This window comes from Ochotona curzoniae, unplaced genomic scaffold (genome assembly GCF_017591425.1).
Source record: "Ochotona curzoniae isolate NIBS_2020 unplaced genomic scaffold, NIBS_Ocur_1.0 contig_883, whole genome shotgun sequence".
In the NCBI taxonomy this organism is placed as follows: domain Eukaryota; kingdom Metazoa; phylum Chordata; class Mammalia; order Lagomorpha; family Ochotonidae; genus Ochotona; species Ochotona curzoniae.
The window spans coordinates 48,548,279-48,563,276 of NW_024466599.1; the positions used below are offsets into that span (position 1 = coordinate 48,548,279).

General features: G+C 39.6%; 1 protein-coding gene across 4 annotated transcripts in view; it reads left to right on the plus strand.

Annotated features, from left to right (window-relative positions):
- The window catches only part of RTN4 (reticulon 4), a 56,458-nt gene that overhangs the window by 39,549 nt on the left and 1,911 nt on the right, over nucleotides 1–14,998 (plus strand). For all 4 annotated transcript variants that reach the window (XM_040993461.1, XM_040993462.1, XM_040993463.1 and 1 more), the window contains 2 exons: nucleotides 5,755–5,962; nucleotides 9,030–9,168. In XM_040993461.1, coding sequence (XP_040849395.1) covers nucleotides 5,755–5,962; nucleotides 9,030–9,168 — 347 coding nt within the window. The remainder of the gene's footprint in view (nucleotides 1–5,754; nucleotides 5,963–9,029; nucleotides 9,169–14,998) is intronic.

The following is a 14,998-nucleotide window of genomic DNA, read 5'->3' on the forward strand; positions in this document are numbered from 1 at the left end:
GTTGATCGGGGTGTGGAGGTCTCATTTCTCCTCCTTGTTCTTCCCCTTTTCCTTCTTCGTGGTATTTGCTTTGAGATATTGTTGTGTAGTGTGTGTGTGCTTCATATGTAACTTCAGAGCTCTGGAAAAGCCCTTATTGCTGGGTACCATATGGCAGGAAAAGAAGTCCTAGGTTAGGGTTTACTGTACTTCTAAGTAGTCAAATTTATTTTAGGTTGCAATTAGTATTGCTGGATTATAAACATGGCTATTTCAACTGTTACCAGGTTTGGGGGAATTGATTGAACCATAATTATCTAGTTCTATACTGTTCAATTTTTAACTGTCAGCTATATCAAAGTATTATAGTAAGCTAATAAACAGTGTAATCCTTCCTTCCTTTTCAGTAGGAAATCCTACTGGAGAAATATCTTATAAGACTTTTTGGTAATACTGAACATAAATAACAAGGTCAGGGTTGTTTTTTTCTTTAATTATAATCATGTTTCATGCTGCTTTTGGAATAGAACAATTTCATACAGTACAGAAAACATACAAGTAAAACTCACCTGTAATTCCACCACACAGATAAAATCACTTTTTTTAAGATTTATTTTTTTTTTTTTTTATTGGAAAGGCAGATATACAGAGAGGAGAGACAGAGAGGAAGATCTTCCATCCGATGATTCACTCCCCAAGTGAGCACAACGGCCGATGCTATGCCGATCTGAAGCCAGGAGCCTCTTCCGGGTCTCCCACGCGGGTGCAGGGTCCCAAGGCTTTAGGCCATCCTTGACTTCTTTCCCAGGCCATAAGCAGGGAGCTGGATGGGAAGTGGAGGTGCTGGGATTAGAAGCAGCACCCATATGGGATCCTGGCATGTTCAAGGCGAGCACTTTAGCCACTATGCTGTTGCACTGGGCCCTGTATCCTAATTTTATCTAGCCACTTTCACATGGTTTTTAAAATATTTTCAAAATTTAACATTTTAACTTTGTGCTGTGCAGAAAGTACCTGTCAAATATATTGGACTAATAATGCTCGTCTCTTTTTAAACTGTGGGTCATGTGTTCATATTAGAATTGTCGCATCCCTTATTAATTAACCCATTTTGTTTCATTTAAAGACACTTCTTGCTCGTGATTCATGCCACTTGTATATTAATGCGTACTCATTCAAATGAATAGAATTCTGAGAACTTCAGTGTGCTGAGTCTTCATTTTACCATTAGATGGAGAATCTTGAGTTTTATCAGTAGGAGATTTGAGCTCGCAAATGCATTCTGCCACTTACTAATTGTGACATCTGGGTTTATCCATGTAAGAGATAGGCCTGCTTATCTAAAAAGCCTTTGTCTCATTGTGTTTTAATGCCAGGAAGGGAATGTTATATAACATGACAATATTTTGGCATACTTAAATGGGCAGTGAAAAGGGTAAGGAGATAGGAAAATGAAGATCAGTACCCCAAAATATATTTCTAAAGCATCTATCAGACTTAAAGAGCATGTCGTTTATTTGTTTTTAATTTTTAAGATTTTTTTTTTATTGCAAAGTTAGATATATGTAGAGAGAGGATGAAAGACATCTCCATCTGATGATTCACTCCCCAAGCAGCTACAATAGCTGGAGCTGAGCCAAACCAAAGCCAGGAGCCATGAGGATCCTCTGGGTCTCCTATGTGAATACAGTGTCCTTTGCGCCATCCTTGACTGCTTTCCCAGGCCACAAGCAGGGAGCTGGATGGGAAGGGGGCCTCCGGGATTTGAACCGCCATCCATATGGGATTCTGGTGCATTCAAGGCGAGGACTTGAGCTGCTAGGCCATGGCACTGGGCTCATGTGTAGCTTATTACATGTTTTTTCCTCAATTTATTTAATAAAGTTATGATGATGCAAATTATAGTTGAAAATTGTAGCAATAGAGCCTATTTTCCAAAAACTTTAATAATGTTGGGCACTTAAAAATATTTATAATAAAGTTCAATTCAAGACTGGTGTCTATAAATATTTAGACATTATCCTTCGCAGCAGTCTGTATCTGAAAAGAACAATAATGTGGTAAATTTACACTTTGCATAAATAGTGTCAGTGGTAAGCTCTTGCTGATTTGGGTCTACTAATTGGGAACAGTGGATGCTGCATCTCTGTATTAACTAGAAGGTGTTAGTTTCTGCAGGGAAAAGAGAAATTCTATGGCGTAAGCCTCCTATTGCTGGTTAAGTGGCCTGCAGAGGGGCTGGCAGCTCACACAGTCCCGTAACTGAGGGCCAGCGCCGGGTGCCGTCTGCTGAAGCGCAGCGCTCATGTTCTTCTGCTGCTACATTCATTTATATAAAAGTGAAAAATTCTTTAGTAGTCAGCATACTCGCTAATAACTTACTAAGGCAGTTTTAATTCGACATCAGTCCACATTATACAGCGCATGCCTCTCAAGTCTTCGATTTCATGGTCAGCTTTCATAGAACGATTTTTAATGTTGTGAAGAGTATAAACACATTTGTATAATTTACTAACAATAGTGATTTTGAAGATGAATGGTTTTGAGCACTTTGAGAGCCAGACTGTAAATGTGTTGGAGTGTTTGTACATGTAGAAGTAGATTTGGATTTTGTTTTACCTGCTGGTTTTTTAGGCTGTCATTTTTCCCTATAATAGTGAAAATTTGCATTATTTTAAAAATCCTGTTTTTGTAGTTTCCAAAGCATCGTGTCTGCAATATAACAGCATAATAGTAGTTTACTAACTTACAGGTTAGGAGGTTATTTTTCTACTTCATAATTGCTTCATAATTTGCTCTTCGCTGAACCTGGTTAGTGAAAGACACCAGAACCACTGCTCAATGGGAAACATAATCAGTCTACCATTTAGATTTTGTTCGTGTTTCAAGCTGAGCTCACCATCTGTTTATTTCAAGAGGGCTGTTTAAAACTTGTTCCGATTTGTTTTTCCTTGAGTTGTTGTGACAGTGAAATACTCATTTTCTACCTTCATTGACATCACACAAAACTGGGGTTTTAGAGTCAGATTAAGCCTTCAAGAAAAACCGTCTTCCCCCACTTCCAGGTTTTCTAAGTCATTCTAGCAAAGTCCTTACAGATCATCAACTCTGCTGTCTGCCAGAAAACTGTTAGCATTGCTGTTGCAATTCTGATAGCATATATATGCCACTGCGGGTTCTGACTGATCTTTAGTTGTAGCTGTGTGTATTGGTACAGTAGTAGAAACTTGTGCATAGAACGCAGCTATGTTAGGTATATGAAGCAGGTTTGAAAAGTTAGGAAGGAAGGAGTAAGTAATTGAAATTGGAATTTGAAAATCAAGCTAGAAATTACTGTTAAATTGATAGCCTTCAAACCACGTAATATTTATGAGAATGTAATGTAATGCATGTTTGTTGCGTGGACCAGTGCTGTGGCATGGTGGATGAACTTCTGACTGCCTTGCCAGTATCACACATGGGTGCTGGGGTGTCTCCCAGCTGCTCCACTTTTGATTCAACTCCCTGCTAATGCTTTTGGGAAAGCAGCAGCAGATGAACCAAGTGCTTGGTCTCTGCACCCACATGGAAGATCCAGAGGAACCTTCTGGCTCCTGTTTTCCAAAGGCAGGGTTAACAGACAGAGGTCTTCAATCCACCGATTCATTCCCCAAATGGCTGCAGTGGCCAGGACTGGGCCAGTCTGAAGTCAGGAGCTTCTTCTAGATCTCCTATATTGATGGGAGAGGGCCAATCACATGGGCTATCGTCTGCTGCTTTCCTAGGCCATAAACAAGGAGCTGGGTTGAAAGTGAGGCACGGCCTGGCGTGGTAGTCTAACGGCTAAAGTCCTCACCTTGAATGCGCCAATATCCCATATGGGCGCTGGTTCTAATCCACATGGCCCTGCTTCCCATCCAGCTCCCTGCTAGTGGCCTGGGAAAGCAATCAAGGGCAGCCCAAAAGCCTTGGGACCACACCCCCATGTGGGAGACCCACAAGTAGCTCCTGGCTTCTGACTGTTGCAGCTCCAGCTATTGCAGCTACTTTGGGAGTGAATCAACAGATGGAAGATCTTCCTCTCTGTCTCCTCCTCTCTGTATATCTGACTTTCCAATGAAAATATCTCTAAAAACAAAAACATACACTTTTATTACCCATGATAAACACAAATAGAAATTAAGAGTTTTGTAATAATAACTGTGTGTCCAGTCACATCCATAGTTTCTTTCCACAGAAGTAACCCCAACAGTAAACTTCTAAATATATTTTAGGAATCCTAAGACTCAAAACCAGAGCAACCTCTGAAAATGATTTTTTTCTTAGATATCTCCTTTATCTCAAAAGTTAACTGATGTTTGAAGTTCTGGTTAAGAGTATATCCAAATGAGATACCTTCAGAAGTTCATGGCAATGTGTAACACGAAAAACTGTCTCAGAATTTTTTGTACCCAAAAATTCATTTTCCACAAACTTCCCTGAGTGCCCTAGCTGTTAGTGTATTATATACAGCTTCTTTTTCTCCCAATTGTTCACAGTACAAAGAGAAATGAATTATGACTAGTTATGAATGTAGAGCCCTCTGGCACACCATGGGGACTGAGCATAACGAGACCACAGGCCTGTCGTTACCTGATCCTCATGGTGGCCCTGTGACCACACACAGGCCAAGAGGAGACTAGGTAAGGTCAGCTTTGTCTGAATCCTTACTATTAATAAGCATTATATAACAGTGAAACATTTTTTCTTTAATCACATTTTTGACATGAGTATGTGTGTGCTCTTCTAGTGAAACACTAGTTTCAGGAAACCCAAAGACTTTGCCTGTCCTCTGTAATGACGGGTGAAGTTACAGTTTGAAGTTTCTCGGTGAGACCTCTTAAGAGCAAAACTGTAAAGCTTTGATGTGTAGCCTTTTACTACTTACTATCTTACAATATAGTTCCATAGGCTCTGGAATTTGCCTTCCTCACTCTCTAAGACTGATCCTCCCCACTGATTTCCTCTATAAACAGTCATAAGTTCATAATTCGTTTATTTAAGTGTTTCCTGACATTGTAGGTATAAACAGTGGCAGAGAGTCTAGCATCCTATTGTCAAGTTACCTTTAACAAGTGTCATTGGGAGTCCATCTTTGATTTGGGAGTAGAGATGCATACTGCATTATATCCACATCTGGATATGATAATCTCTATTACACAGTTACTATACATCCCCGTAAGTGAAAAGCCATAAAACAAAATCAACAGGAAGGAAAATATAAAATTAAGTAACGTACTACTGGATGACCAATGTGTCAGTGAAGAAATGAAAAAGAAGAAAAAGATATGTAACTTACTAAGTTTTAATTTCTTAACATTGCTTTAATTAGTGATTGTCTTCACTTTATATGTTAAGGAGAAATATTTATTTCTGGTAACTGTATGTACTTTTTTTACTTGAATGTGTGGCATTATTTGATGAAGTGCTTCAGATGACTTTATGTAGCTTTTTATTTTGGATTAGCGATCTGCCTGTCTTAACATTTATTTAGCAAGACAGTATAGCTACAAAGACTCAGATTTGCAGGGAGTAGATTAGAATGAAAAACCATTGATGGTAAAAAGTGAAAAAAAAATGCAAGTGGTAACATATAGCTTAAAACTAGCTTCAAATGTGGCTCATGAAAATTGTTATTTTCAGTATTTCAGGCTTCTACATTAAGGGCATTTTTGTGGGTGGAACAAATGTAAACATGCAGAATATGAATGGGTAAATAATGTTCTGATTCTGTACTTCTTTTCTTTCAATTTTCAGTTGTTGACCTCCTCTACTGGAGAGACATTAAGAAGACTGGAGTGGTGTTTGGTGCCAGCTTATTCCTGCTGCTCTCGCTGACAGTGTTCAGCATTGTGAGTGTAACGGCCTACATTGCCTTGGCTCTGCTCTCTGTGACTATCAGCTTTAGGATATATAAGGGTGTGATCCAAGCGATCCAGAAATCAGATGAAGGCCACCCGTTCAGGTGAGATGTTTGCACAGCAAGACACACGTTGGTAAAAGTGTAAACAAGATTAGTACTGAAACTTTATTTTTTGTGTTGGTTAAAGTTAATTGCAAGTTTTTGATGAAAAGCTATGCCAGAAAGCGTCAGCTCTGAAGGTTTCTGGGATCGTGTCTTGGCCTTTTGGCTAAGGTTAATGTGAAGGTTCTGGAATGTCATTTGAGAGGCTCAACATAGGGTGTATGTACAAGCACTCTTTCTTATGGAACACTTACTAAAGGTAGAATTTTCTCTTAATTTGACTTTGATATTCTTTTCTAACTAGAGAGGATTATGTTATCTTTTAGTTTTTATGTTATCTGATAGGAAATACTGTGATTTTTGTTTTGTTTTGTTTTAATGTATCTTTTCAGTAGCGTACGTAAGTTTTTCTGCTATACTTTCCCTTCCTGGCTATGTCTAACTCCTGTTCCTCGCTTGCTGAGGTTATCACTTTTCCATGTTTGTCTGCAGAGCTAAAGTACAGTTCTCAAGCATTAGCTTCTATGTTCGTACATGTGTACTCCAGCAATAAAAGCCCGGTTGCTATTAAGGCACACTTCAGCATCAGTTTTCTGCCCTGATTTCTTATGTCATGTTTTTTGACCCATTTATTTTAAATATGCAAATCACATGCTATAAAAACAAATAGTTTGTAGTAGAGATACAGGATTGTATAGTCACCACTCTTATTTCAGAAAATTTCATCATATGAAGAAAACCTTCATATTTACTAGCAGTTAGTTATTTCCTAACTAGCTCTTCAGAGAACCACTAACTCATCATGTTCTTTCTCCCTCAAATTTGTTGGCCTCTATTAGGGATGACACCATTATCCTAGTTTTTAAGCTGCTGGCTTTCATGTTACCTTGTTTTCATTTAATATAAAGAAATTCATTAAATTTGTTTCCCGTTGTTGCCTCAGTCTGGACCAGGAAGCCATAAACTTAGAACTATGGCCAAACCAGTTGTTACTTGATCTATAAATGGTTTTACTGGAACACAGCTGTGTGGTGGGCTCATCCTATGATAGAAGGCACTGGTTCTGAAGGAGAGCACATGGATTTGGGGACTACAATATTGAAAACAAGTATTTGCTTAGGTCTGGTTAGACTCCAGGTGTTCCTAGAATAACTGCTAGTTACTTCAAAGTTTCATCAACTCTGACACATTTTCAAATGACTTTTTCTAAAATATTGCTTTTATCCTAAAGGATAAAGCCCAAAGATCTGTGTCTCACCTGTCACTCCTGCTGTAACGTCGTGCCCTTGTCATGCCCTGTGTGTGCTGCCTACCTTGTATTTTTTCGTGTCCCGGTGTATCCTGCTTTTTATTTGGCTCTGTTTCATTTGAAACCCAGATCTTTGGAGCTTTCTCTAACACTGGCCAAAAATGCTGTGAGAGTCCCTTCTTACTGCATTATGACTTAGAACTGTTTTCTAAATGATTTTGATTTTGGGTATCATTCCTCTTTAAGTAGATAGTGAGCATTTAAAAAGTCATTTGGCAAGGTGAGTATCTTTTTACCATGAGTGAGTTTGTAATTTCCTAAACCGTTAGCTGATACTAATAGGTAAGCTTAAATTGATTTTAAATTTAGAAAAACAAGGGAGAACTATTTATTCTTGCTGCAAAGATGGTTTGATTTTCTCTGTAATGAAATAATGTTAAATATCTTTGGGGAGAGGCTTTAAGTAAATACTTAATTTTCGTAACTGAGATGGGAAGCAGTATTTCTCCATTTCACTGAATGGAAAAGCAAACTTGGATTCAGGAATTTTAAAACTGCAGAACCATGTCATAGCATACACAGATCATCAGTATTATTTTTAATTAGTTATATTCAAATGTGTAAGAATATTGTCTATTGATTGTCACCCTCTGAGAGCAGCATGAATACACTGCACTGACCATGGAAGCTCAAATAAGGCTAACCTGGCACTGGCTGACATAGATTAGGATAAAGGCAGATCAGAGATTGATTTGTGGATTGATAAAGTATTCCAGTTTGTATGTAATAAGCACCGAGAGATGGCAGTGTGAATAGAAGCAAGCAGATGTATTGGGGTGACCTGGCTGTGGTGAAAATGGGGGAGAAGGGTTATTATTCTAAGTAACTGGTGCCCAGTCATGGGGAGATGGGGAGTCAGGTGAAGAAGTGCTGCTGACAGACAGGAGAGCACTGAGCAGTTGGCATTTGATTCTTTGAAACAGCAGTTACTGAAAGAGTTCATTACATCGCTGCTAATGTGACATTTTATAGTCATATTCTTAAGTATATTAAGTCCAACCATATCAGTAGGTTAGAGCATTTAGGTGGACAGTAAATACCATGTTTACTGAGCTTCTGGCAGCAACTGTAATCTGCTGCTTGATACTGGAGCAGTTTCTCTTGAAGATTAGGCTGATGACAGAGTGTAGGATTTGGAAATGAATAGGATCTTGGGTAGGAAAACTGAGTAAGTCTGTGGTAATACAACTCAGAACATGCTGGTCTTACCTTGGAGGCTAGCCAGAATCAGATCTGTTTGGCACTTGGATGTGAAGAAAACTTAGTGAAATGAAAACATAATGTTGATTTAAGGAAAAAAGTGAAAGCCAATAATAATCATTTATTACATGTTTGTTGCCGAGAGGTGTTACATTAATTACCAAATCTTTACGATCTCATTTTATAAATGAGGAAACTGAGGTTTTCTAAGTAAGTCCAAACAGCTTTGCAGAGTTATAATACAGCTTGATAACTCGTGGCTAAATTTGAAGCTAGATCAGTCTGGCTTTTTCTGGGTGAGTCAGCTAACAGTAATATCATGAAATAGTTCTTACTTGCTGATTTTTTATGTTGAGTCTATTTTGGAAACAGTGTATTTCTGTTACAGGTGTTACTCATACTTTTTGTAAATATATAAGAGGCTTCAAAAAGTTCATGGAAAGGATGTATTATATCTTATTTCCATTTATCCATGAACCTTTAAAAGCCCCATAATTGTTGACTTGCATGGGCAAAAATGACTCAAATTCGTAAGTTAGTGTATGTTTTGTTTTGCAGGGCATATTTGGAATCTGATGTTGCGATATCTGAGGAGTTGGTTCAGAAATACAGTAATTCTGCTCTTGGTCATGTGAACTGCACAATAAAAGAACTCAGGCGTCTCTTCCTAGTTGATGACTTAGTCGATTCTTTGAAGGTAAGTTTTATGTTTTTGTCTCACATAACTAGAATTTAATAAGTTAAACATAAAATCCATTCTATGAACAGGTAAATGGTAAGGTATAAAATCATGTTTGCATGCATTTGCATTTTAAAGTTGAGAATACAGTTATATATTTAGGATGGAAGAAGATGTTGTAGGGAAAATTTTAAGTTGATAAGGAAACCTTAAAGCTTAAAAGTATGAGAATTAAATGAGAATAATGGCCATAAAAATTATCTAGTTATTTTAATAACAAATATGATTTATTTACTTGATTTTGAGTCTAGCATCTAGTTTATATGTGATTCACATACATGAGTTATTTTATATCTTGGATTCATGAGTGTTTGTTCTGGAAAATATTTAGTACTTTGGATTACCAAGTGAAGATTGAGTTATTTCAAAGTTTTTCTCCTTTTTCAACCTAAAGGAAAACAAAACCCCTGACTGTATTCAGGCTGATTTATTTTGCTATATTCAGATTCAAAATCATTTAAAATCTGTGTAAAGTTAGCTGTTGAATAACCCTAGCCTCTTAATGGTTTGTAGTCTTACAAATTTTTTAAAAAGATTTAGTGTTATTCAGGTAAGAGCCAGTCGAATTACTAGAGTTTTATGATACATAGCTAGGAAAATATAAACACTGTATTGAACTCTGTGGCTTATATGCAAAATAACAGTTCTCAAGTAAAAATGTGAAAGAGGTCTCCAGCTCACTGTCTTCATAAATGAAGCTTAGTGTCCTAAATTTTATATATTCTACATTTTGCAGATTATAGGTCACAGCCATCACTACATTGAAACCCTTTTCCTGCATAACTGAACATTTCAGAGCCATTTTTTCTGGCAGGTGACACTTTTTCTCCTGGTTACCTGTATTTTTGCCAGGTAGGGCAATGTAGGGAAGAGCCTATTATTTCAAACATAATAAAAGAAATAACCAAATTGTAAAAGGCCCAACACATTAAAACACCACTTGTGATGCTAGCATCGCCTTTTCAGGATGCTGATTGCACTTCCAGCTCCCTTGTAGTCAGCCTGGTAAAGGCAGTGGATGATGGCTTAAGTACTTGGAACTCGGTTGTGCAGGCTCCTGGTTTCAGCCTGGCCCCAGACCTCGCTATTGGTAGTCATTTAAGTTGAAATAGATGAAAGATCTCTTTCTGTCTCTCTTCCTGTCTCACTCTGTCTCTCAAATTGAGGAAATAAAAAAGCCCTGCTTGGTCCCTGCACGACAGTTCAAGTGGCTAATCCTGCACCTGCAAGCTCCAGCATCCTTAATAGGCACTGGTTCGTGTCCCAGCTATTCCACTTCCCAGCCAGCTCCCTGCTTGTGGCCTTCGGTTGGTAAAGGATGGCCCAAAGCCTGTGCCCCCGTGCCGTGTGGGAGACCTGGAAGAAGCTCAGAGGAAAAGGTCATGTTGGACATCAGTATGTTTGGATTTAGGTCTTCTGGCAATTAACTTAGGCAATGAAAATAGGGGAACATTCTACTCTAGAAAAGATTTGAAATATCTGTAATTTGAGCAGCAGTCTGTTTTCTGCTCTAGTGGCATGGCCAGTAACATGATGAACTTTCTCAGCTCATTCACTGGAACTGAAGGACTTAATGGTATAGCATTCCATTACAAGGAAGTGTTTTAACCTATCTGGATTTGTTGTAAACGTTGTTTCTTAAGGTGCATATATGCTACTAGGTACCAGAGGAAGGAAGGAGGGAATGTCCTTTGGTAACAAGGAGCCAACTGTGCAAAGTCCTTTCTTGGAGAATCGAGTGTATATAATGTGTTACTCTGGGAAGTTGGCAAAGCAGCTGTGTAAGTTAAACCTAGTGGCGTTTGTCGACCTTGTTTAAATACTGCTGAGACTTAATTGGTAAGATAGTTGAAGCAGTTAAAACCAGGTAGTTAAAATTTAATTCATTTTCTGTGATTAACCTGTTAAACTATGTTTAATATGGCTCTCATTTAAAAATAAGAGTTCTCAGTGTTTGGCACAGTTGGCCATCACCTGGGGAGCTGTGCAGCAGCTGATAGTAAGCAGCTAAGGGGGTGAGTGGTGGTCCCATCCAGTGAAATTCCAGGTCCCCTGGCGATACTTCCTGGAGAGTTGGTGTTTTTTTAAAAAGCAGTAACACTGAATGGTAAGTCCTTGGTTGTAACACACACAGCCCCCTTACTATACCACTTTGCAGTTATAAAAGAAAAGCGTGTCATGGTCCCATCTGACTTGGCTTTGGGGCTAATTGAAAAGGGCTCTGTGCCGCCTTGCAGTGTTCCTGCCTTTTGACATCCTAAGTCCCCAAAAGTCCTCAAGGGCTAAGACTAGGAGGAGATTATTGTTTTTCTGTAAGATGATTCTGTTTAATATTAGTTTCACATAACAGTAAGTCTATGGCGTTCAGTTTAAAAGTGATAGCTTGTAAGAAAATTTCTCAATGCTCCAGAATACAATCTTAAATCTGAAAGTGAGCAGAAAAAGCTCTGAGTCCAGAAATAGCTGACCCAAAAGAACATGAAATAGTCTTCAGGCTCTCCCACAGCTGCTAACATACACATTTCTCCAGCTCACAGGAGAATGTGCAGGGAAAGTAGACGTGGCCCACACCATGCTAAATGGCTGAGTCTTGGGGGCTGTCAGAGGTGAAACTGCAGTGCTTAGGAATGCATAAACATTTTGAAATTGTCACAAGTAATTTCTGAAACTCTATTAACAACTCCACTTCCGTTTTCCTTAAAGATGTTATCCTGCTTTCATTTGAGTCATTCTAAATCTGCAGAGCTCTTTAATCATGTGCGAGGCACTCAGTCCTTTGCTTATTCTGGAAGGGGTGCCTAGGACATGACCCCGCCATCAGCATTTGTTAGAACTTCATTACATTTTGGGCCTTTTTCGCTGCAGGCTCATTACTGCTATGATTCATGTGGTTTGTGTGTGCTGGCTGTAAGGCTACCAAGTATTTAGCATGGCCTGCCTGCCTGCAATTGATGGCCCAAAGGAGAGCAAGCAGTGTGCCCCGTTTGAGTCGGTGCTTCCTGACCTCTGTTCTGCTTCACTTAGAAACGCACACGAGTGCTTGGTTCCAGAACTCATGGTTACTTGGCGGTGGCTTCACAGCAGAGCAGAGCAGGTTGTAGTCAGATATACCCAGCATCTAAACATCAGTGCCCTAGCAACTTGATATTCCTGTCTTCTATGGGGACAATGGATGATTTAATTTTTGTAAAAATATGTAAGTGTTTAACAGTGAATATAAAGTATACCAACTGCCTTTTCTTTTTTAGCTTTGCTATTATGTAACAGTTGAAGGAATTGTGCATTTGGTAGAATGCTAGTTCTTCACCTATTTTCTTACTGTATGTTTTCTGGAAACGCTTACCTAGTATTTCTGTTTTGGGACTCTGAAGTTTCAAATTATCTCTAAATGTAACTGTAACATAAGGAAATTATTTCAGTATATAGAAATGTAAATCTCTGGTCTTGCTCCTTTTTTTTTTTTTCCGGCAAGATTGACAGGTAAGGGCAGTGGAATAGAAAGTCCCATCTGCTGGTTTACTCCCCAAATGGCTACAATGCCTGGGTTAGGCTAAAGCCGGTAGCCAGGAACTCCAGCTTGGTTTTCCAGTGGGTACCAGGCACCCAAGCGTGTGGATAATGCCAAGCAGACGAGCTGGGAACTGGATCAGAAGCAGCACAGCCAGGATGTGAACCAGTACTCTGATATGGGAGCCAGTGTCACTCGCAGTTTAACTGGCTGAGCCACACTGCCAGCGTCAGTGGGTCTCATTCTCAAAATGACAAAATTCTGAGCTGAGATTTGGATACTGTGTCAGAGCATGAGAGAAAGAAGGTGAATGGGAGAGACGGTGAGAGGCAGGTGCTATGGCTCTGCAAGTGGTTTGTCCACCCCATAGCACTGGCATGCCATATGGGTGCTGGCTTGTGTCCTGGCTGCTCCACTTCGGATCCAGCGCTCTGTTCAAGGCCTGGAAAGCAGCAGAGCATGCCCAAGGCCTTGGGATCCTGTGCCCACATGGGAGACCAGGAGAAACTCCTGGCTCCCAGCGTTGGATCAGCTCAGCTCCGGCCACTGCAGTCATTTGGGGAATGATCTTTCTCTGTGCCTCTCCTTCTGTGTGCAAATCTGCTTTCCAATAAAAAATAAATAAATCTTTAAAAAAATGAGAATGGGTTGGGGGGGAGAGAATGACAGGAGCGAGAAAATATGAGAAAGAGAAGAAGGCAAATGCATTCTCAGTCGTGAACAGCTTCCCTCGCGCATCTGTCAGTAGGTCCCGCAGACATCCCTGGTCTCCCTCTATTTTCTCTGCTGCCTTGTAGTCGAGAGTAGACACAGTTCCTGAAAGGGGCAAGTGCCATCAGAGCCCCTTAGCTGATGCAAGTGTGAGGACTTGGGCCTCTCTCCTTCTGCACGGGAATGCGGTCTTGTTAGTGACTAGTGGCCAAATTAGAACGTACTTTTAGTCTGTGTATGCTGCTGTATGAAATTAGTCATAGGAAGGGTAGGTTGTTGTTTCTTCCAAACTATGGAAGACTAAATCTTTTCCCTGTCGATTTTTGGGCAGTATTAGATGGAAATAGTTTTTTTCCTCCTCTGTCATAAACGTCCAAGTTACATTTAGCTTCTGTAAAAGCCTGAAACTATGAGGAAAAGGCTTGCTGACTGGAGCTAACCTTCCAGCTTTTCTGTCAGGCTCCTGAAACTGTTGCAAAGAACATCACAGCATTTTTTTCTTTGCAGTTGACAGGTGTTGAGAATGCCTGACATTTACCCAGTAGAACATCAGTTAAATTCAGTTGTAGGGGTGACCAGAGTGTTGCTGTTTTTAGAACTGACAGTTGGTGGAGGAATCCAGTGTCTTCCAGACCGACAGTGTACTTACCACGAGTCTGAGCACCTTAATCCAGTGCTCATCCCCAGCTCACCCTGGGCGTTCACATGCGAGTGAGCACATGAAGGTACATTTTAGTTAAGAGTCTGCAGACCACTGCTTGTCTGGCCCAGGAATGGTGTGTCATAAATGTCTACTTACTAAAGTTAGAAACAAAGCACTCTGTTGGATGGTGTGTGGAACATAAATCCTGCATTTTCTAGCAATTTATAGAAAAATTGCTGATGTTTGCTGTATGTATTAGAGATCTGTTCTTTTTGATTTATTACATAAAAATCACAGGAGATGGTGGTATCATCTGATATATGCTTGTTACAGACATAAGGGTTCTGATTTTGAGTCAAGAACTGCACATGGTGAGTAAGGAAATCTGCACTGATATGCTTATAAACCTCTAAAAAGTGCTTAACTTGCCATTGAGCACTTGTCCTGCCTGTACAGTGTCACAACATTGCAGACCCAGAAGTAAACAAGCTTTGTTGTCTGACCAACCTCATGAACAAACTATGGAGAGAATTCTTTTTTTAAGATGAAGTAAAGCTTTTCAGCAGTTCTTCGCTATCTCCATCCTCCTGAAAGGACTGTAAGGTCAGATACAGCCTGTCCAGCACGTCTTATTCCATTAAATACAGTTAGCCCTGCTATGAGAAAATCCTCAAATAGTTATACCTATTAATAAAAATCACTGCTACTATTCTTTTGCCACTAACTTCTAGCAAACAGCAATTCATTGTGTGTTAGCGATTGTATTAAACACCTTAGGGAAGCACACTGTTTGGTAGGAGGGTCGAGGTGCTGTTTTTCGTACCAGAAACCTCATTCCCCTGATGGTACTGTCTGCGCCTGGCATGTGTTCTGATCGGGGAAAACGGAATGGACCACTTGTTAGTACAGACAAAAAAAAAGTTCAA